This window comes from Cyprinodon tularosa, unplaced genomic scaffold (assembly GCF_016077235.1).
Source record: "Cyprinodon tularosa strain WSP-4 unplaced genomic scaffold, ASM1607723v1 ctg248, whole genome shotgun sequence".
Lineage (NCBI taxonomy): Eukaryota > Metazoa > Chordata > Actinopteri > Cyprinodontiformes > Cyprinodontidae > Cyprinodon > Cyprinodon tularosa.
The window spans coordinates 817,475-841,254 of NW_024038921.1; the positions used below are offsets into that span (position 1 = coordinate 817,475).

Here is a 23,780-nt window from a genome sequence, read left to right on the forward strand (position 1 = left end):
TTATTTTTCTCTCTTCTGTAAATGGTTGCACTGCAAGAAAAGAATTTCTCGCAAGGGATTAATAAATTGATTCTGATTTTAATTTGTGTTCCTTAAAACATAATAAAAGCTAAATATTTTATACAAAAATATGAGTGCATATTGGGTACAAGTAAAAATATTATAACACAATCTTGTTAATTAGTGAGACTTACTTGCAGCCTGTAGTTCAGGGCTGTTTAAGTTACATAAAGTCCATTACTTCCTGATAGTCCAGTTATTCTGGTTCACAATAATAAACATTAACCAATGATAAGGCTGTGCTTTGGTTAGGTTTTGTGTTGTAGTTTTTATTAACCTCTTTACAGAGACTAACTTAAATGTCTTTTCACCCCTTCTTCTTTAGAGTTTGGGATCAACAACGAAGATGAAGGCAACATGGAGCGTACGTGTGACTCTCTGCTCATGTGTATTGTTACGGTGCTGAGTCATGGCTTGAGGAGCGGAGGGGGTGTGGGGGACGTTCTCCGTAAGCCTTCTAAGGAGGTAAATTCCAGTCTGACTTGGTCCCAGGCTCTGTGTGTGTGTCTGTGTGTGTGTGTGTGTGTGTGTGTGTCTGTGTGTGTGTGTGTGTGCTGAAAGGATGGTGCGTCTGCTGCTGCTGCAGCAGCAGGTCATGTGAGTTGGCTCTGAGCTCATTGTGCACTCAACTTGTTTTTATTTCAAAAGCGTGAAGCTTTCGCAATGTTTCCCAACAGCTGCACTGCCTCTGGCTTTTGTTAGTGAATAAAACTGTAAAAAAAAAAAAAAGATTTCCACTGAATTCTAGCTGAACCACAAATGATGTCAAAAAGAGGATGTCTTTGCCCCCTCAGCCCTTTTTGCAACACATTACAACTATTTAGATAAAAAAATGTGTAACGTCTGTTGAGACTGCCGAAAAAAGGCACAGTTTCTCATTACACTTGAGTGTGCTGCAGGGTGGGGAAAGCCGTAGTGTGAAATTAAAAACATTTTTTGTTTATTCTTAAATCCAGTTTTTATTTCAATACATTTTTCTGTAGGTAAAACTACAGTATATGCATATGTACCTTTTGTTTAAAGTTTCCTAGTAATCCACAACTTTTTGGTAAACCTTACTGTAAACATGACAACACCTTTAGTTTCAGCTACTGGCCTCTACCATCAATAAGCACCCATATTTATGTTTCCATACCCCGAGTGATAAAAACAGAGTGGTTAAAACCAGGAAAAAAGAAAAAAAAAACTCCAAAGCTTTCTTTTGAAGAACTGCAATAAAGAGTAGAGTTTTAAGGTCAGCAAACCTCCATTAAAACCATGTGGCTGTGTTTAGGAAAGGGGGAAAAAATAGTATTTTCTGACCCAGCAGTGCAAATGTAAATGTATAGAGTTTGCTATCTGATAACAGGACTTTAAAGAGCATCTTTCACTTAGAAGACAAAAAAGACTAATATTGAACGTTTATGCAACAAGTTAGGAGGATTTAGTGTGAAATTAAGGATAAATGTGTGGAGGAAAAGGACAATTGATTTTGCTTAATTGCATGGTATCATTAAGTCTGAAATACCAAACATCTGCCAAACCATCCAAGTAACCTAAAGTGGGTTAATATTGGGGGAAATTAATTTGTTGAGCTTAAAAAATGGCTAGAGAAAATTTTGATATTAATTGGACATGCTCTGATATGGATTTTGGAGTTTGAATTTCTGTAACAAAATCTAATTTTTCAAAGCTCATGTCTTTAGTGTGAATAAAAAGTAATGCTATAAAATATTGAGTTAGATTGACATATAATTGTTCATTAAACACAAAATCAACTTGCTTTTGTTGTTTTTTTCTAGAGACATGGACCTTTATAGGGGTGGGTTGAACTGAAGAAAAGGAGCACATAAGATGTTATTTGGATGATTTAGAGATTTTCTGTGTGCTTTAACCTCATAACTGTTAACAAAAGGAGGTTATGTGCTCTTCTGTTCAAAGATGGTTGTACAAAGTATGAACAGCAGCTATACCTGTTAATCTGCTACTGCTGACTAAATTAAATTATATTTCTGAACTGAGTAAATGTACTCAAAAAGGAATAATTTGATTGTTTTGCTACTGCATGTATTCGTTTAAATTTTTTTTTTCTATAAAATGGCTGCCAAAAAATCTGCATGTGAAGTGTGTGCCTGAATTTGACCAATGTTACTAAGACTGAAATTGACATGAGCAAGACCGGCTGTGTCATGTTGACTCTGTCATCTGTGCTACTATAGCTTCTGTTAGTACATGTTTCTCTGTTTCATACCATGAGAACCAAGTTTAATCTCCTTTTGAACCCCAGGCACAATCCCCCACTTGTTCAAATGGAAAAACCTAGTTATTTTTTTCTATTTTGCACACTTATAAAACTTTTTTTTTTTTTTCCTATGACTTACTTTCTGTTAAACTGATTGCAATTTATGACAGTTTTAAAAAATCTAAAGATGTACACCTGTCTCATTTATCTATGTAGGAGCCATTGTTTGCAGCCAGGGTGATTTACGACCTGCTCTTCTTCTTCATGGTCATCATCATCGTCCTTAACCTCATCTTTGGTGTCATCATTGATACCTTTGCTGACCTGAGAAGCGAAAAGCAGAAGAAAGAAGAGATTCTGAAGACTACGTGCTTCATTTGTGGTAAGCTTCAAAATGCAAAGGGGCTCTCCACCAGTTTGCATTTACTGGGTTCACATTAAATATGCTCTTTACACAACCTGATTATGACTCTTAATAAAATCTCTCTGGAGAACAAAAAACAGCTTTTATGGATGCAACAAAAGATTATATTGCAAATCAATTAATCTGTCTGTAATTTTTCCCAATTAATCTAATTAAAAACGAAAAGTTTCCTTAAGTAAGACTTTTTATAGAATTAAACCTGGTGAAACTAAAACTTTTCCACTTGTGGAGTTCTGGGTAGAGCATATTGACAGACAAAAACGTTTTCTTTTAATCTTATATGTAAAGTATGTATATACCTTTTTCAATATTTCTATAGTTACTGCTCTAAGTGGGTTGCTCTGTCAGCTAAAGGCATGTTTTAGCGCTGGCATGCCCAAAGTCAGTCCTTGAAGGTCGCTGTCCTGCAGGTTTCAGAGGTTTCCCTGCTCGAGCACAGCTAATTTTCATTGATTGTTGATTAAGAGGTTTTGCTGAACTGCAATCATCAGAATCATCAATTAGATTGTTTGAGCCCTTATTTTCTTCTGTTTGTGCTGCTTCAATCAAAGATAGCTCTAGTGACACGTACCTGCTCTCCCTCTTTCATGGGACCTGTATTTCAATAATGGTTTTATGTAAGCACAAATAATCCTCAGATACCCATTACTATCTACAATGTACAGCCTGACATTAATAACAAGCTATAATGTGTTAGAGTTTGGATTAGCATTTAGCAAATTGATTGAATTGAGCAGGTAGTTCAATGGTAGTTTTTGAAGGAAATGAAAGTTCAGCTATTTTACTGCTGCTTGATATATGTTTTATTTTTTTTATATTGACAGTGCTCTGGAGTGTGTCTCAGGGGTTCAGGTCAGGCCGGTTTGCTTGCCAGTCAAGTGCAGTAACATTACAGTCAATGAACCTGCTTTTGGTACCTTTGGCATTGTTGGCAGGTAGCAAATCCTGCTGGCTGATGAAAGCAGCATCTCCATTAAGTTTGCAAGTAGTGAAAAGCATGAAGTTCTCGAAAATTTTCCAGTAGAAAAATACACTGACTGATGACTTCAGAAAACCATTTGGAACAACACCAGGAGATAACATGACACCCTAAATGATCCCTTGACTGCAGAAACTTTAGACATTATGTGATTGCTGTTTAAGATATTAAAGGGTAACCGCAGAAGATGCACCGTCGTTGACCAGGTCATGTGACTTTGAAGAACGTCCCGTCCAACCCATTGGCCCAGAGTAGCAGCATTTCTCACGCCCTCCAAGCTGAACCTAGACTGCTAGCACGGTCAAAAGATATGGGAGGCTGTCCACGAGATTGTTGACTTTTGCAAAAGTACTGCGGCTTGTGGCCAGTAAGGGAACTATACGTCAAAGTTAGAGGTCTAGTGCCCCCAGTGGCCAAAAGTTACATGTTTCTTTAATAAAAATACAAATCACTAAATGTTAGTGATGGCTTGGCATCATCCGATCCAGTCAATCATCAATATTGGAGCCGATATCCGATCTCTACAAACACATGGATTCAGTGACGTTCCAATCTTTCTCAAGACACTTTGCTTTAGGAATGAATTACAAGCTTTTTTTAATTCCTGAAATGAAGATATTGGTGCAATCTTTTTTCTCCTTAGTCCGGATTAGTAGCTTCTTATGTTGTCTCTGATTCAATAGAGCCGTAATGCCAGAATTGCACAGTTCTCGATCATGTCCCGGGAACGCTTGTAAGTGATGGCTCCAGTTGGCTCTCCTTTTTTGACATAGTTTTTCCTCGCCGATCTTTCCATTTAAATGCTTGGATACTATCCTTTTAATAGTTCTTTATTTTTTTTTATTTTTTTTGGCTTAACTTTCTTGTCTAAAGCATCTGTATCTGTCTGTTGGACAACCATAAAGTAAGAAATCATCTCTGTAATTGTGTAGCTCATAACATATCAAAATGAAAAAAAAAAAGTTTTTATTAGTGTTATGTATTCAATTTTTTAGATAGAATAAATGTATGTTTCATTATCTGTAAGTCATAACCATCAAAATTAACATGGATAAACACACTAAATATTTTTTCTGCAATAAATTGAGTTTTCTGTTATATTACAAGATTTTAGTACCGGATAATGCTTATTCCCTGTGGTTGAAATGGTTTTCTACATGTACTACACTGCATCATCCTTCTATCGGAATTGTATTCTGTCATTCCCAAATTCCCAGCCCAGAGCCCCAGGTTTTGGGCTTTATTCATGGTTTCTGGTAAGTAGGTCTGTAGAGGTCTACTGAATGTTTGTGAAGTTCCCCTCGTCTCCTCCTCCCCCATTTTCACTATGCTGTCGTTCCAACGAAAGCTGAGTCATGAGAGCTTCCTGCTATCGCTTCGTTCGCCTCCATAATTCATGTGTGTCTCACACGCAAACACATTCTCTCCTTCACATTCATGCACAATCCTAATTTCCCTACTCTATGTTTTTGTGCATCTCAACTGATTAGCCAAACTCTTTCTTCTTGAAATGGTTCATCTGTATGTCCTGATATGATCAAAATGTGTGTCAAGGAGATATGTGTCATACAGTGTGTGCATACACACCCTAATGTATGTCAGCGCCGGAGTAGATCTAGTATGGAAGCATGTGTGTGAGTTTGCATATGTTGCGACAGGCAGTCAGAACAAGTGGTAAACATATGGAAGGAGAACAGTATGTCAGCCAGCCAGCCAGCCGTTGGCTGTGAGTCAGTCACATTAAATAAGGCCACAGGGGGAGCTGCTGTATCTATGGTTTCCAGAAGGACCACAAGAGAGCAGGAGATTCAGAGATTAGGAGCCAATCTCTGCAGAAATTAAGTGGCCTGATGTCCTCCAGCTTGGTTTTATAAGCATTTCTGTTTCGCAGTTTGCTCTGTTAGTATGTCGATCTCATGGGGGTCTGCAGCAAATCTCAGCATATCAGTATTAGATAAATTAATTGAATTACTTATTTTTACCTAATTTGTTTAGTTAGGAAACAGGCCCATCTTTTTTCAGCTAGTAGATCCAAGTGTCATCCTGTCATACAGTGCTCCTCCTTTTTTATGGGAATTAAGTTGCTGGTTTAAATATCATAATGTTGGGATCCAAGAGCAGTTTTCTTTTCCTTCAATTTTATCTTATTCTGTTCCTGTGTTTTTGTTTCCCATATGATTAGAGAAGCTTTTCTACTAATACCAATATCCAGTTCCCTTTGAGGTCTGACACACAAATTCAGATTTACATGCAAGACAGGACAGTTCTGTCTAATAGGTTAACCTTGACTGATGGGGATCTGTGCATATCAGACCTAAATTGAACTTGCACATCAACAATAAAGGCTTACTGAAACTTATGAGTAAAAATATGAGACATATATTTAATGTTTTAATAATATCTGCTAGAGTTTCTTGATTTTTCCTTAACACATTCTCTAAACAATCTTTTGAGCAACCCTTTTGTATGAGCATTACTTTTTTTTTGTATGAGTTGCCAATAAGGCCTGGCAAATCCTAAGCAAACATGGCTTACAGTTCTGTCATTCGAAAGCAGACATATAATATGCAGTTTTACAAGTTGACATTCTTTAGTCAAAATTACTATTTGCTTTTGACTTTTTTAGTGCTCCCTTTTGATAAAAATAAAGCCTTGAAAACATTTCTATGAAGTTAGTTTTTCCTCTTGGAAATACTTTTTTGTTTTACCAAGCAATAATTTTAAAATCAGACATGGCTGCCCTGTCTTGCATGGAAAACCAGGTTTTAGCTACGATACTCTCCCAGTTATATGCACCTTTGTTTGTGCATTTCTTACTAAATCAAAAGCTATCATTTTACTGACTAACATCTTCTTGCAAATATCTAATATCCAGTGAAACGTTCTGCAATTCTTTTATATTGCTAATACAGGGTAACTTGATCCCTGGATACAACACTTAGCTTATCTAACTGGTTTGCCAACTTCTAACTTGACCGAGGTTATGAAAGTGTTCATATCATTCCAAGGTTTGAGTTCCAAGGCAAATGGAGCGCAGCAGAAGTAAAACACTTTGCTCCACCTCCCAGTTTTTCCTTGAGACTTTTTTGTGATACTTTCTGTCACCCTGTCTGGTTCCCTGCTGCCAAGCATGCAGGCATGACTTTGGCTACACATGAAGTGTAATTATTCAGGAGGACATACTTTAGCAGAAGTTTAAGTTTGTGTCAAATATGACCAAAAACTAAAAAATAAGAGGCAACCTTGGTGGTGTCAAACATGTCCCACTATCCTTATATCTAGTCTATACCAGTGTGTAGACTATGTCTAGTCTATACACTGGTATGGACCTAGCCTGACGTAGTCCTACTCGATTCTAGTCAGAATATGAGTCTGATACTGCTCCATAGAGCTGTGATTATGGGGTGTGTTTCGAACGAACCAGGAAAAAAAATGCCTCTGCACGCCTAGAATAAGAAGATGAGCCTTGATCGCGTTTCTCTGTTCCTCTTTTAAAAGTAATTTGCTGTCGATATCTTCTAGAACAGACCTAATAGCAGAATCCACACACCTCAACTCTCCAGCGGCAGCCCTTGTTGTTGTCACCCAAGCGCGCTTTGGTGACGTGGTTGATTACGTTACTGTTGATCATCTGTCCATCATCGTATAAAGCCCGCCCTGACAATTTGATTGGCCCACCAGATATTGTGCGAGCATACTCGCGCTACTATTGAGCAATGCCAGACCGAACTTCCCGACCTCAAACGTTGTGGGCGGGACTAAGTTCGGAATGGCACCCAGGCTAGTATGGACCAGGCATAAGCTGATGTTTCAAAGCTCTCCTTGTTTGATCCTGTGTTTCCTATTTGTACTATAATAGATCTGACACTGATTGCTAAGATGATGGTGTGTATTCTCCTCTAGAATAACTACTTTTGTAGTTTTTTTTTTTTTTACAACTACTGTAACTGTAACAAACATCAATAACTTTTTGAAATGTATGATAATTTAGTCAAGTAATTGCTTAACCTTTTAACATCCACCTCATTTTGGGTAATCCTCACCTATTTTGCATGCCCAAATGGAAAAGAGAATTATATGGTGGAATTTTATGCATTCTGAGTTACTACCCCAATCTACTGTCCACCGGGTCGCCGGCGACCCAGTGGTTCAGAGGTTAAGCAAGATTTAAAGATAGCCCTACTTTAGCAGCAATATAAGCTTGTTCTTTGTTTTAACAAGGAGAGTATAGTTTCACGGATCAGAAACTGCTTGAGTCCTGTTGTTTTTTTTTTGTAAACATGATCTGGTTCTGTATTGCTCAGCCAAAGTATTTTAGATTTAAACATCAGATGTTCATTGTTGATCCAGTTTTGTTAAATTAGCATCACAGCCTCGTTTTATGAAGCTTTTTCTATATGTGCTGGTTTCTGATGTCTGGTTTTGATAATGCTTTGACTTACAGCAAGTAATGTAGCCAATACTTTTCAAACCTTTAGAGTTATATATAGCAGCAACATATATGATAAAAGGACCCAATTTTTATTATTTATCTCGTCTTGCTGTTAAAGGCTTTCATTTATTACATTGCTTAGAGATTTCCAAAATGCTGCAAATATTTCCTCGCATTTTAAGACAAACGTTGAAAGCTCTAAAGAATTAAACGAAAGTCTTGCTCTGTCTTGATGTCTTGCAGCTTTAAACTATGTAGGTCTTGGAATGTTACATAAAATATAGTTAATTAGTGATTCTTATAGTGCCTTCACTCAGTGGAAAAATACAATTTTTGTAATTTTTCCCCCAGTTTCCTATCTACCAGTCACTAGTTAATCTAGACCAAGATTTTTAGCCGCTGTTCTATGTCTTGGAGCATCTCCAAGTTATAATTCATTGATTGGATAAAGGTAGAACTAAATTCCAATATAAGCTTTCAATCATCAAGTAATACAGTCACTGGTTTGACATTTTATACCTAAATATAAGGTGACATGTTGCTGACTTAACAATTTTAGCCTTGAAAAGAACTATAAGCTCTGCAGCAGATTTCCTGACTCTCTAAAAGTCTTGAGCTGCTTTTTTTTTTTTTTTTTTTTTTCTCTACAAACGCTGTTTTTCTGTGTTGCAGGTCTGGAGCGCGATAAGTTTGACAATAAGACAGTGACTTTTGAAGAGCACATCAAAGAGGAGCACAACATGTGGCATTACCTGTATTTCATAGTTTTGGTAAAGGTGAAAGATTCAACAGAATACACAGGACCTGAGAGCTACGTGGCAGAGATGATCAAGGTAAACAAAGATTACCCATGGATACCCACACCTCCGAAGTAGATGGTGCAAGAACATATGTTGTAAATGTGATTAATTTGCTATTTATATTTAAATGCAACACATTTTTATAACTGTCTAATTGAGTCACATCTTTAACCTCAGAAAAATATGCAAGGTTAACTTGATGGGGTTGTTTTTTTTTTCGTTACATAAAGTTTTTTCTGTGGAACTAGGGAGTTTCTTCAGTAAGAGATGTTGTAAGTCGTGAATCAAAAGCTTTTCAGGTTGTGTCACGTTTTTTTGGCAACTGTAGTTAGGCAAATAATTTTTTTTTCCAGTTACTAATTCACACTTTCAAACACGTCCTGGGTCGTAAAACAGAAACAAACTCACCAGCGTTTTATCACTTCCTCTTTTCTAATCTTAACTAACAGGTGTGCATAGTTATGCCTATTTAATAATACCAGCTGACTTGTGCAGCCAAAGAGGAAGTTTCTAAAACCAAAAAAAAAACCACAAGCGTGTGGTTTAACATTAAGACCAATCAAGGCTTTCTTTTCATTTAATTATTTCTCTAACCTATGAACACTTCTTATGCACTCTAACCTGAACTGGAACCTTTTCCCTACAATTGCATAAAGCCAAACAACTGATAAAGTTACCGTTTCATTGTAAGTAGCCCCTAGATCTCTGTGTTTCTACTATATGTTTGGCTATCCACAGGAGCACAACCTAGACTGGTTTCCTCGGATGAGGGCCATGTCTCTGGTAAGCAGTGACTCAGAGGGGGAGCAGAATGAAATCAGGAGCCTGCAGGAGAAGCTGGAGTCAACAATGAGGCTGGTGGTCAACCTGTCTGGACAGCTGACAGAGCTTAAGGAGCAGGTATCGTCACCAACAAGCTACAGATCCGCCTGAATGTAGCTCCGCTCCACATGCCTTATTTGTTCCCTCTTTTGTTTCCTTTTTGGTAACAATATTGCCATTGTAGGGAAGTAGTACATGCCAAAATACTAAACAGATAAACACTAGTGTAATATGTACCTGTATTGGTTTATTTATTTAAGACTTCATCTTGAATTAACCTCAGATGAACGCTGTTTTACTACACGCAAAGAAAATATTTTTTTGTGGTTCGTTTTGTGGTTTTAATCTCATAAGAAACCCTCGAGGTGAGCAAGAGATTAGGTGCTTATCAGCACATAGCCTCTCTGACAGATACAGTATAATGGGCTTTTATCATTATGCTTAAATTACAATAATGGAATTGATATTTTCAATAGACTTATAGTAGCATGTAGAACAATTAGCTAACAATTGATGAGTATAATCCAGACTATAGATCATTCATTTTACTTCCAAAGCAAGATTTGCTTTTTTAAATTAACTTTTTTAGGAAAGCAGTCTATAAGCATAAACACTGCTCAGTCTGACAGCAGCAATGGAAGGTGTGTCTAAGGTCATAATACTTGAATACAGAAGTTCCTCTAATTGAAATGTAACCTTTGTACTGCTCTTCTTGTTTTCCTCATACAGATGACTGAGCAGAGGAAGCAGAAACAACGAATAGGTCTTCTGGGTCATCCCCCACATCTGAACATTAATCCCCAGCAGCCTGCATGATTTCCCTGGAGGACAGTTCAACTTTCACCAGTGCCCCAGTAACCCACAACAGAGCACTATAATGTGCCCAAATGTATTCAGGCTGGATGTCCGACTGTATGGTCGATCTGATCCTTCTGAAATATGCTCTTCAGCAGACATGTTTGTACATATGTGTCTACATGAAGTGAAAGTTTTAACCCTCTGCAGTGTGGGTGTGTCTAGGTGGGTTAAGTTTGCACAAAGTGCCTGGAAACCTTAGAAGTCAGTCTTGTCAGTCAAGGAAATGAACACATTGACTTAAGGGTCAGGAACCCAACTGTTTTCACCTTTTTTTTTTTTTTTTTTGTTTCCCTTCTGAAAGCCAAAGTTCAGCCATTGTTGCTGAAGGAGATTTTCTCCTTAAGTGTCCTTTTGTCATGGGTGGAATCCCCAGTGTGGGACTGCAAACTCAGGCCACATGTCGATTTGAAGGTTTGTTTCAGCATGTTATTTAATAACGGTTTCATCTGAATTTATAGAAATGTTATATGCAATGTTGAAACAAGGATGAAATGTGTTGATGTTTTTGTTTTTTAGTTTTTAAAGAGTGTGTTTTATATTTAGCACATAAAGACAAAAAAAAAAACCTTGAAGAGAACCAGATCTCAAAGTACCCCTTAATATGTTGTCTTAATTATCTAATAAAAAAAACATAGTTTTTGTTTTTATATCAAGTATTTATCAATTCCAGAAGTCTTTAAAGGATCTCTCAGTGAGGTCTATTTTGTCCTAGGAGAGTTCATACAAAAACTGAAAGATTTCTTAGAAGCTGTTAGTAAAGATGACATGTCTTAAAAATAATCCTAAGCATTTACTTTAAAGGATGTGTTGTATAAATTCACTGGAGGGTCAATGCAAGTCCTTCCAAATATCTCTATTTTGTTATTATTAATAGGGGCTTAAAATCAATTAAACACAAACTTTATTGTGTCTACACTGAATTAAGTATGGGTTTTTTAATATTTAGTCCAAAGCACTGATACTGTCTGTAGCACACAACTACTTTGTAAAACATCATCATGAGAATGCCTTTTGAAGTGTTTAAGAGTATGAGGTCACTTGGCATGCTGCTTGACCAAACTAAGCTTTTCTACTATTTGACAATTTGTGTCTGATTTGTACATTCTTTTCTTGGAGTTTATTTAAATAAAGACGTGTGTAAAATACCCCGTTTGCTACGTTCCATGTTTAAATCAGCAGAGCAACTAAAGAGGTACCAAATGTTACATTAAAAGGTAAGAACTGGTTGGTTGGTATTTTCCTTGTGGTTTATTTTCCTGCTTCTCAGTGCAGTTGATTCTCTCCAAGCATATTAGACAAGAATGACTGAGGAGCTTATTAGTGAAGCACAGTTTGTAAATAAATATTAAATTAGAAAAGATGTACTCCTCTTTTTAAAGGGGATGTGCATGTTTGTACTTTCTCAACTTAAATAGCACATTATTTTTTTAATTATAAATCGCATTTGATAAATTACTTATTATTTTGACTTCCTTTGGTTTAGTGTGATATATGAGAATATAATGAAAATGTTTATAACTGCATAGTTATATTGGTAAAAATACTCTAAAGCTAAAGGCACAACATGGAGCTCAAACATTTTAGTCATTTTTATTTTCGTTATTTTGTAGAAACTTCTAACCCATGAGTTTCTGTTTCCTTGGCATACAGTATTTCTGTTACCTTTTGATCACTATCACATAGGATTGGAAGGCTGCTTTAAAAAACTGCTAATTGTAGGAAAGCAGCAGCAAAGAGTTGCATATAGGGTTTACCAGAACAACCAATAGACACATACTATATGCCACAGTTGTTTGAGGGTGACGCTAGGAAAAACAAAGGATTTTCTTTCCTACCATTAGAAATGTGAATAAATAGAATGAGTTTTAGTTCTAATGAGACATAAAGGTATAGTGGAGGATGTACTTTTTCCGGGTGGATCATCAAAATAAGTGGTCCTCCTAATTTTATATCATTCTGGTGAAATGTTTACGTAAGGCCATCCTATGCTCGTCCCCATTTTCACTTACTGGTGGTGAGTCTGACATAATGGAAAAATTGCAAGACTTCTTTTGGAAATTAAGCTTGTATGAGCGATGCAAACAGCGTATTTTAAACAGAGTGTGCACAAGGAGAAATGGGCTGGTGCACACTCAAACGTTTAAAGGGGCATTCCCACTGGGGAGCGAGTACAGGGTTGTGGAGAGGGCGGGTTTTTCAAAAGTTTTTCGAGAATCCTCCACTATACCTTTAAACTGGAGCTGTAAGACTAGGAAAAAGTGTGCCAGACAAAACTGTGTCACTTGGGTTTGGTGTTAAACAAGGGGCAATTATGTGGAAAAGCACTTCATGCTTGAAGTGTGAGGCTGTGGGCCTGTTTCTCTGTTAAAGGCCTATGATGCCTTGTTAATGGGCTGGGCATCATGAGCTCCAAAAAAAATTACACTAGATCTATTATTGCACTTTTTTTTTTTTTTTTATTCAATTCAGTTTTTTTTATATGGCACCAATTCACAGAAAATGTCATCTCAAGGCAATTGAACCAGATCATACAGTCAGATTGATTCAAAGTTTCCTAAGGAAAACCAGCTGATTGCATCTACTGATTGATTCAAAGGTAATCCCTCACATCAAGCATGCTTATAGCGACAGTGGCGAGGAAAACTCCCTTTTAACAGGAAGAAACGTCTAGCAGAACCAGGCCCGGTGTGGGTGGCCATGTGCCGAGGCCGACAGGGGTTTAAGGAGACAGAAGCATTGATTCAAAAGGCAACTGTCAGCTAGCTCCACATTCCCTAGAACATTTTACATCAATGTGTGTCTCTATGTGTGTTCTTGGTCTGATGGCTTTAGCTCTTAAAGTCATATATTGCTTTAGCTGTAGGCTTTCCTATAAAGTTAGAATTTTTATCATGTTGATATTTTGAAAAAAAAAATTTATTCTCAGATATTATAAAATTTTTCTTACAAATAATTCAAAAAGTAAATACGCTTGCGAACATAGTGTGAATATGGTGCATTTTTACATGACTGAGTAAATGATTATGAAAATATATTTTTTTACTTAACAGATAAAGTTTATATTTTCTCAAAACTTCTTCTAATCATTCTATTATCACGACCTAACGAATGTCTAAATATAAAATGATTTCAACTTTATGAGCAACAGTGTATAAACATGTTATAACACAGAAATAAGAGGTTTTTCTTAGATATCTTAGATAACTTCCAGAAATTAACATTTTGTAAAAATTCCCAATTTAAGTTTTAGTGAAATATTTAAATATATTTTACCAGGTGGTATTTTACCATGTTTTTGATTATTGCAAAGAAACCATTCATCCATTTTCTGTAACACTTATCCCAAGCGCTGTCACGAGGGCTGCTGGTGCCTATCTCCATCAGTCAATGGGCAAGAGGAGGGGTACACCCTGGACAGGTCACCAGTTCATCACAGGGCAACACAGAGATAAACAGGACAAACAATCCTTCACACCTAAAAGGAAGCCAATTAATCTAACAGTCATGTTTTTGGACTGTGGGACCCAGTGAGGAACCCACGCATGCCCAGGGCAAACATGCAAACTCCATACAGAATTACCTCAGGCCAGGAATCAAACCCGGAACCTTCTTGCTGCAAGGCAGCAGTGCCATCCGATGCCACACTGAGCAGCCCTGCATAGAAACCAAGTAAAAAACAAAAAACTTTCTAGGACAAAGGTAAACAATTCACCAACTGAGCACATAACACTCCCCAACAAGCAGACACCCCAGGATGCATCACTACTATTTCAGTCTCTGATATTTTTCCAGAAAAACCATCAGTCATAAATCTGATGAGTTCTTGCAGTGGGAGGTGTATCTTGCCAAAGTTTTGCAGGGGAACACCTTTTTGCACTCCCTTGCTTCTGTAATATAGTCTTTCCTAAGTCAGTGACACATCTGTTTGATTTCAGTAATGTTAGATTGGCTGACTTTAAAAACAAAACTTTTTTATTTATTTATTTTTTTTCCCAATAGTTGCTACTCCCAAATTAAAAATATTGGTTTTAAGGCTGCCAAAAGTAGACCTTGGCTTTACTTGTGAAACTACATAAAATTAAGCTGAAGTTTTCTTGAATTTTTGTTAAAAAAAACTTTAAATTTCCATCCATCTTCTGCCCTTATTCCGGTGCTTATCTCCAGCATTCTATTAGCGAGAGGCAGGGTACAACTCTCTGTCGCAGGGCAACACAGAGACATACAGCCACTCACACCTAAGGACAATTTTGAGAAGCCAATTAACCTAACAGTCATGTTTTGGATTGTGGGAGGAAGTCGGAGTACCTGGAGAGAACCCACGCATGCACAGGGAGAACATGCAAACTCCATGCAGAAAGACTCTGGGAATCGAACCTGGAACCTTCTTGATGCAAGTCAGCAGTTCTACAAACTGCACAATGGTGCAGTCTGCTTTAAAATTTGTCTACCTAATTCCTCAGTTATATGCATAATTGTGTATGTATGGATTGGGGAGTAAAGGACAAGCTTTCATTAGTTTAAGTGCTTATTTATATAATTCATCTATTTTTTGTTTGGATCAAATATCTGTTCTTCTCTAATGGCATAACAGTTGCAGCATTTAATATCATTGATGACAAATTTTGCAAGAGCAGACAAAGGTGTTCCAAACTGGCTAATCTTTAGCACTTGAGAATAGGAATTTGCGTATAACTTTTTAAGCATCCGTATATGTTTTGGATATTTAATTAATTTCCAGTTTCATCAACTCACACTAGCGTCTATTTCTAAAGGGGTATGGGTCCCTGTATGGTGTATCGCATGGTGGATTGGATGGTGGACAGTCTAAGACTCATAAACATTTTTTTTGTTTTCATATTATTCTTTTAGGAACCACCTTTCATGGATGCAAATATAGAAATACATATGCAGGTTCTTTATTCTAGGAAATGACAATAGATTTTGATTTGTACACTAGACATGGTCAACTATAAATTATCTTGTGGCTGTCCTGATGCAAAAAATAGACCAAAATTAAGCTTGAAAGGATGAGTTTAAGCAACTGGACTAAAGTTTTCTAGAAGGCCTGCACAGGAATGGGGGTGTCATCTTCTTATGGGGTGGTCAACGTGACAGTCTGCACCATGTATGACGACACACACCGTCTACATGCATAAGTCCATGTGGTTCATCTCACCCCTGTCTGAGCTGTGCACTTCCAGGTAAATATTGTTTATTACACTGAAAAAAAAATAATGCAACCACTTTTGGCATTTACGTAATTACATTTAGTTACATTAACACAATTGTTTTTATGTCCTTCCCTGCTAACATGAAAGAATTGTGTTAAAGTAACTAAATATGATTAAATGCAAAAAATTGTTGCATTCTTTTTTTCAGTGCAGTCTATTAAACTGCTGCTTATTTCTCACTGCAGTCCCAAACATTAGGCAATGATCCTGGATCATATCCCTCCTGTCAGTCTGTTATTTGTTGTACATATTTCTAGGTAACCCTTTCCTTCAGGCCGGACTCCCGCTGAACACTCCGCCATCACCGCCCTTCCCTCCATGCTGCTCAGCCTTGTTTCCATATACTCCAGCATGGTGGTACACGGGATTCGTGGCGCGCCGGCCTCCGCTCTGACGTAAGCAGCGCCTCGGCCAATAAGGAGCCTCCCTCTGGGAAAGGGGGCCGTCCTCCCTGCGGAGGATACAGCGCCGCTTAACACGTGAGCCTCATGTGACAGAGGTAGGTCAGACTGAGCGGAGAGTCAGAGGGTTTATTTAACTCGTCGCTCCAAACTCCCCCACTTCCCCGACGCGCCACTCAGAGAGGGAGGACTTCCTCCTGCGGCGGGACCACAGAGTGGGATTTACATGGACTTAAACTAAACGCACTTTAGATATAGCGCATACACTTAAAGCTGTGCTTAAAATGAATAATTCAACATTTTTATAGGATTTTTTTGTTGTTGTTGAGACGCTCAAGTCTACTCCACTCCGCCTCTAAATACATGCGTGTTTGTTTGCGGCTAAATCGGTGAAATATATTTATATATATTTGGACCCGAACAAAGAATGGAGCGGATTCCAAGCGCGCAACCTTCCCTCTCCAAACACCAGCCTGAGCTATCAGACATGCAGGGGTAAGTCCCACTGCTCCCTAAACTATGACACTTTTATCCTTAAATTATTCCCAGATTCCTTACAGGTTGATCTATTTATTTCCCTTAGGATGGATATCCAAATGTATGTTTATAAACCCAGAAGAGGGATCAAAAGGGGTGAAGAGAACAAGGTTAGTATATATCTTCTATCTATTCACTATCTTACTTGTTGCAAACTTGTTTAAATCCACACTGCAGATTATTTTACGTAATCTACAAGGAAGGAATTAGAGTGGCAGCAGTTCCCATAAATGGTTGACCCAATTTCTGCTATGACATAACTCCTGGATTCCTCCCCATGGGTGGAACTGCCTGCAAACACGAAGGATTTACATAACAACCTCTGTTTGTTTCTCAGGATACTTACAAGCTGCCCCACAGACTTATCGAGAAGAAAAGGCGCGATCGGATAAACGAATGCATCGCTCAGCTGAAAGATTTATTACCCGAACACCTGAAACTCACTGTAAGTTCACTTTTGAAGTGTCAGGCTGAAGAGAATGGGATTCATTAATGTTGAGTAAATGGCACCATCTAGTGGCTGATCAGCGTTATAACATGCGCCTTAGCAGGGTGCACTGACTTGGCCTGCTCACTCTAAATTTTTTGTTGCTGTCTTTTTTAATATTTTGTTTGATGAATATTTTCAACGTGTGCAAATTAGTTGGCAGTTTGCTATTCGATTCACAAAACAACCTTTATAAATCCTTCTCTATGGCTGTGTTGTGACAGAGCAGAGGAGGCCTTATGCCAAGGGCTAGTGCAATTTAGCCTGTGTGTTGAATAGGCAGTTAAACATGTGCTGACTATTTGTGTCCCCCACAGACTCTGGGCCATCTGGAGAAGGCTGTGGTTTTAGAGCTGACACTCAAACATGTAAAGGCCCTCACATCTCTTCTGGAGCAGCAGCAGCAGAAGATCCTCGCTCTGCAGACTGGCGTGCAAATTGGTGAGCTGCAGATATTTACATGCATTCACACATAAATATGGAGATTCGATTAAAAAGCAGATTAGCCAAACAAATGTGTGAAAGTGACCTGTTGAAGAAGTTTTAGCAGTTAAGCAATCTCAATTGAAGTTACTATGTATGACAAATGTTTTTGTTTCTTGTAGATTTGCTCATGTTGATCTATTTTTTTATGTATCCACAGAGCAGCCCCCTGTTAGCCAGGAGAAGTCAGAGGAACTGTTTCGCTCTGGTTTCCACATGTGTGCCAAGGAGATTCTCCAATATCTAGTAAATCATGAGACAGAAGGAGACTTGAATCCAACTCGACTGATCAGCCACCTTCACCAACTGGCTGCTGAAGTGCTGCAAAGCCCGACCAGACCCCTTACCCCTCTCAGTCCCAAACCTAAAGAGGTTCAAGTCTACCATCAGCGCCAGGACCACAAAGAAACACCCACCACCTTACCCCCTAAACCTGCTGAGGGTTATGGGAGGAACTGCGTCCCAGTTATCCAGCGGGCATATGCTCCAACTGGTGGCGAGCAGAGCGGCAGTGACACAGACACAGACAGTGGCTATGGGGGGGAGCTGGAGAAAACTGAAGGCAGGGCACTGCAGGGACGCTCTGATTATTACAGCCATGACAGCCAGCAGAAACGACCACTGGGAGACAGGCAGAGCTCTGGCATCAAACAAGAGGATGATGAGCCTCGCCACAAACGGCCCCGCATGGAGTCTTCTGAGGATGAGGTGCTCTCAGGTGGAGAGTCATCAATGTCATCATCCTCCAGTGGTTATGGTAGTTACATGAGCACTTCCCCAAGCCATCCGCCTCCACCTACCCACCCTCTCTGCATGCCGTTCTACCTCATCCCCCCCTCAGCTGCAGCTTACCTACCAATGCTGGAGAAATGCTGGTATCCTGGAGCTGTGCCTATGCTCTACCCTGGCATGGGAGGCTCCTCACCCACCATGTCTGGTGAGAGACCACCTCCACCGCAACTTGTGATGTCTCCCAGAGGAGGCTCTCCTGCCCCAGCCATATCTCAGACCCCCATGGACTCCCCTGCTCTCCTTCAGGCACTAAAGCAGGTACCACCCCTCAGCCTGGAAACCAAAGAATGAGAAATGAAGAAACAGGTGAAGGGACAATGCCTTTTCTGATAGCCAGTGGCAGTAAGGGGAAAACCTGACTGAGCTGTTTGTAATCTATAATCATCTTCTATTTTCCTCATCTGGAGGTCAGATATTACCCATCCACACTGGGAGGAATGCAAATCTCTGGCTGAATGTTTAAAGCTCAGTGTTTTTTTTTCCTCGTTTATTGATGTATTGTCTGAACCCAAACTGCCCTGCACATGCATACACATTGGTTGAATGTAATGAAAGAAGTCTTTAAGATGCTGCTGTTGAAATGTTAACGCCTATGACAGTTATTCATCTCACTCTGTACTTGTGACAAAGACTTGCCATGTTGTACTTTAGAGAACGTTTTGCACCAAAATAGTAATGAATCACCCAAACTATGATGCCTATGTCCTTTGTGCACCATTCTGATCACTGAAAGGCCCTTTAGCTCAACATTGATTACTATAAACACCCAGAAGTTCTGAAGTGTGTACAGAATGGGTCAGGAGACAGCCTTAGCAGATGAAGGGATAGGCCACTGTATGGCCAAAACAAGTCACTTGTCTTGTTTATTGTGTGTGTTGATGAACTGAGAGGGATTTCTGTAATTACTGTTCATAGATTTCTTGTATATATTTCTATTTTTGATACCTATGCTTGCACTCTGCACTCAGGCAGCCGTAGAAAGCGCAGAGTGTGGACGATGTTGTGTACTCAGAAGTGTACATTCTGTAGCACTGTGATGGACCTGGTCTGCGTACTCAACGTGTTTCTGCTCAAGTCAAACCTGGTGTTTGTTCTTGCTGTTGCATTTTACTTGTGAGAAGCTGATAAACTGCAGTTTATTCTCTGTACAATTTATTAAAGCTGGAGTCAAAGATATGAGGGAGGAGGGTGAAGTGAATGTAAGTTTTAACAGAAGATTAGTTTTTTATGGAAAGTAAGGTACTTAAAGTTTTATATTTTGGGACCTATAGAAAGATGTTTGTTGTACATATTTTGTCTATAAATGTTGATATAAATCAGATATGTGTATTAATAAAGTATTTTTCCCATGGATATTTGTTTTCATTACATATATATCATTAATAGCATTAAAAATATGCAAAAATAAAAAAATCTCTGAATATTGTGTAAATAAATCCCTCGCAGCCACATTTGAGAAGGCTTTCAACTGCATTCACTCAGATGGTGAAACACATGTTAATTATTTTTATTCAGTCAATATAGAACCAAATTACAGCTGTGATCTTAAAACGTTACCAGACAATGACACCAATTACCCCAATAAAGAACTGTCGTATGGTTAAATTGAAAACTAATGGAATAAACTTCAGATAAGCAAAAAGTTATAATTGATATAACATTGAAAATCCAGCTAATTGAATCCATTTTAGTCTTTGCAGCAGTTTGTTATCCTTAGCAAGTATGTGGCAACAGTGTAAAGTAGCATCATCCCTTTAACTCAAAGAAACAGAATAGTACAGAATTAAAAAGTCAGTTGAAAGTGCATACACTGCTCCAGAACAATTTTTTATTTTTTGTTAATATAAAAACTAGATCAGAGAATCAGTGATTGCAACTGACTTACAAATTGTTTTGCCTTGAAATCAGGACAGAAATCAAGGAGCAGGCAAATAATTGTTTGTGCCAATAGCCCTGTAAGTGGCTCTCCTTAAAACAGTCACAACTCAACATAATCCTGGAAAGAGAAATGGCTCCACGTACATACATACAGCAAATAAAAGCTTAATGCAAGGAGTGTGAACAGCAAAACCAGCAGTGCCTGTTATTGGCTCCATCCAATAAAGACAGGACTAAAAACATGGACTGGACCATAAGTATGTTTGGTAAACGAAAATAAAGAAACATACTCTGAAGAGCTGTAAAACTCAGTGAATGGTTCTGCCAAAGATAGGAGCAAAGCTAAACAGAGGAGAACTGAGCCAGAGTCACTTTCTATGGGAGAGGCAATGGTTTTTCAGTGACTGTGAGGAAAAGAAAAACTCAACTAAAGATAGGAGCAGTTCAAAAACATTCAGCTAAAAGACAGCAAGAAGTACAATGATCAGAATAAAAAGATAAGCACTGTATAAACGGATCAGGATTATTTTTATGGAAGGGGAAAAAAACAGTAAATACACAGTTAATGAAAGGAAGAAATATGTAAATGGTTCTATTGAGAGACACAGCTTAACAAAGAAAAGGTGAAACTTTAAACAAAAGAAAAAGGCAAAATATGAATGATATATACATATATTAGTTTTTTAAATCAAACACTTCATTTGAAACTTAGTTTGAAAGGAAAGACTGAATCCTTAAATACAAAAATATCACCTTGAAATGCCATAAGCCACTGTCAAATAAATTTTTTCTAATGTTTTTTCTAATTTTCTAATGCTGATAATCTGTGTATATGACAACCACCATATCCCATCGCTGTAACAAGTTTTTTATTCATATTAAAGTTGGAATAAAGTGTTTAATGCAGTTAATGGTTAGGGATAAAAATATTCACATTGTAATCCTAAAGTCCTTCTTAAACGTCGCTGTTTTATCCAGTCTGTTTACTTAAACATTAAACAGTGCATAAACAGTACATCACTTGAGCATTTGTCCATATTTTGTTCCAGGTTGAGAAGTTTTTTAGTTAAAACGTTTCTAGTTTGTTCTAAAAAAAAAAAAAAAACTAAAACATACACAGATGTTGTCATTCTTAAAACCTACAGATGCCAATACAGATAAAGACTGTTAGGGTTACATTTCTGTAATAGTTGGTGATTAACCTTAATCTGAGTTTTTAGTTTTATTACCACCTGCTGGGCATTTGGAGGCATTACAATGAATAGAATAAAATAAAATAGAATAGAACAGAATAGAATAAACACGCATGCACAAAATTGTTTGGAATTTAATAAAAGAAAACCCCACATTCGTAACAGAAATAACTCTTATCTGACAAAACGAATAAATAAAAATTCTATGAAAATGAACAAATGAAAGTCAGACATTGCTTTTTAACCATGCTTAAACAGAGTTAATTTTAAAACAAACTAATGAAAGTGACCTGGACAAAAGGATATAGCCTACCCCAAGAAAAGGCTGAAAATAAGCTTACCAAAGGGACATGTTAAATCAAGGTGTGTCCACTGATTAGCACAACAGGTGTTTACAATCTTGTAATCAGTCAGTGGGCCTGTATATAGGGGTACAGGTGTGTGTTACACGCAACATGGACCAGAGGAAGCAAAGGATATTATTGACCAACATGTTAAAGGTAAAAGCTATAAGACCTTATCAAAGCTGCTTGATGTTCCTGTTATATGTGCAGTTGCACATATTTAGACATCAAAGACCCATTGGACTGTAACCAACCTCCCCCGACATGAATGCAGGAGGAAAACGGATGATGAATTAAAGATACATATAATACCACTGGATTAAAAAAAAAGAGCCTAGGAAAACTTAAGAGATTAAAGGCAAACTTCAAGCTTAAAGGAATAGTACACCCAAAACATGATTAGCCTTCATTTTCTACTCACCACCATGCTGAACAACACTCTGGAGTACTTTTTTGATATCTCAAATGCATCTGGAGATCTGGGAGGCTTCTTGCTGTCTGCTAACATTCAAATAATGGAGGTCTGTGGTGCCCGAGGCAGAAAGGTCCATAAAAGTCCACAAAAAATGTGTCAATATTCCTCCATACTGCTCGTCCAATGTATTCCAAGTGTCCTGAGTGGGTATCATCCATAATTTACTCGAAACGAAGTCATTTAGAATGTTTTTAGAGCATAAACAGTAGTGTATAGGATTTCCTGAAAGCGCGCGCCTGCGAGTTCACGACGCTACGGAAAACGCGGCAGACCAAGCCAGATGAAAGTGCGCATTCAGCTCGGCAAAGAACTCATGCTCTTCCTCAACACTGAAGTCCTCAAACATTTTTCTTTCGTTGTTTCTTTCTTTGCACAGGTAAACAGCACATTTCTTCTTCTACGCTTGCATTAACGGCAGAGCAGATGCTGAATGCGTACTTTCATCTGGTTTGGTCTGCCGGCTTCCGTAGCATCGTGAACGCGCAGGCGCGCGCTTTCAGGAAATCCTATATACTACTGTTTATGCTCTAAAAACATTCTAAATGACTTTGTTTCGAGTAAATTCTGGATGCTACCCACTCAGGACACTTGGAATACATTGGACAAGCAGTATGGAGGAATATTGACACGTTTTTTGTGGACTTTTATGGACCTTTCTGCCTCTGGCCCACAGACCTCCATTATTTGAATGTCAACAGACAGCAAGAAGCCTCCCAGATCTCCAGATGCATTTGAGATATCAAAAAAGTACTCCACAGTGTTGTTCAGCATGGGGGTGAGTAGAAAATGAAGGCTAATCATGTTTTGGGTGTACTATTCCTTTAAGAAACATCAGTGTCAGATTGCACCATCCGTCATTGTTCGAGCCAAAGTAGACTTAATTGGAGATGACGAAGGAGGACACCATTGTTTGAAACAAACCCTAAATAAGCCAAACTATTTCACTAAAATACATGTTGACAAGCCACAGAGGAGTGTCTTTCCTATGGACGGATGAGAAAATTGTCCCTACAGTAAAACATGGAGGAGGCTGTTAGTTCAACGGCTGCTTTGCTTCATCTGGCACAGGGTATCTGATTCTCTGCGGGGTTCAATAAAAACTGAAGACTTAAAGCATTCTAGAAAGAAATGTCTCAGGTCATGGGTCTTCAACAGGATAATGACCCACAACACACAGCTAGAAACACCCAAGAATGGCTGAGAGTAAAACATTATACTCTGAAGTGGCCTTTATGAGCCCAAAGATAAATTCTATTAAGCATCTTTGGAAGGAGCTGAAAGATGCCGTCTGGAAGAGGGAGCTTTCATATCTGATACATCTGGGGCAGTGGACAAAAACACCTGCAGAGAGGAGCAGATGTCT

General features: G+C 38.3%; 2 protein-coding genes across 5 annotated transcripts in view; both read left to right on the forward strand.

Moving 5' to 3' along the window:
* Positions 1-11,741, forward strand: part of LOC119785392 (inositol 1,4,5-trisphosphate receptor type 1-like) — a 144,388-nt gene extending 132,647 nt beyond the window's left edge. For all 4 annotated transcript variants that reach the window (XM_038288022.1, XM_038288020.1, XM_038288019.1 and 1 more), the window contains 5 exons: positions 386-525; positions 2,498-2,663; positions 8,789-8,949; positions 9,655-9,816; positions 10,468-11,741. In XM_038288022.1, the coding sequence (XP_038143950.1) occupies positions 386-525; positions 2,498-2,663; positions 8,789-8,949; positions 9,655-9,816; positions 10,468-10,554 (716 nt within the window). In that variant the 3' untranslated portion in view covers positions 10,555-11,741. The remainder of the gene's footprint in view (positions 1-385; positions 526-2,497; positions 2,664-8,788; positions 8,950-9,654; positions 9,817-10,467) is intronic.
* Positions 11,742-16,317: 4,576 nt separating this feature from the next.
* LOC119785400 (class E basic helix-loop-helix protein 40-like) lies at positions 16,318-19,880 on the forward strand. Its single transcript, XM_038288070.1, has 5 exons — positions 16,318-16,723; positions 16,812-16,875; positions 17,103-17,210; positions 17,570-17,693; positions 17,896-19,880. Exons 1-5 carry the CDS (start codon positions 16,656-16,658, stop codon positions 18,816-18,818), a joined length of 1,287 nt encoding a protein of 428 aa, XP_038143998.1. The 5' UTR covers positions 16,318-16,655; the 3' UTR covers positions 18,819-19,880.
* Positions 19,881-23,780: the final 3,900 nt, after the last annotated feature.

Bases quoted from the DNA above. Each gene is read 5' to 3' on its own strand.
- LOC119785400 (XM_038288070.1), top strand. From the start codon at position 16,656: ATGGAGCGGATTCCAAGCGCGCAACCTTCCCTCTCCAAACACCAGCCT. The intron at 16,876-17,102 runs GTTAGTATATAT...TTTGTTTCTCAG, and splicing joins AAAGGGGTGAAGAGAACAAG to GATACTTACAAGCTGCCCCA. The intron at 17,694-17,895 runs GTGAGCTGCAGA...ATGTATCCACAG, and splicing joins GCAGACTGGCGTGCAAATTG to AGCAGCCCCCTGTTAGCCAG.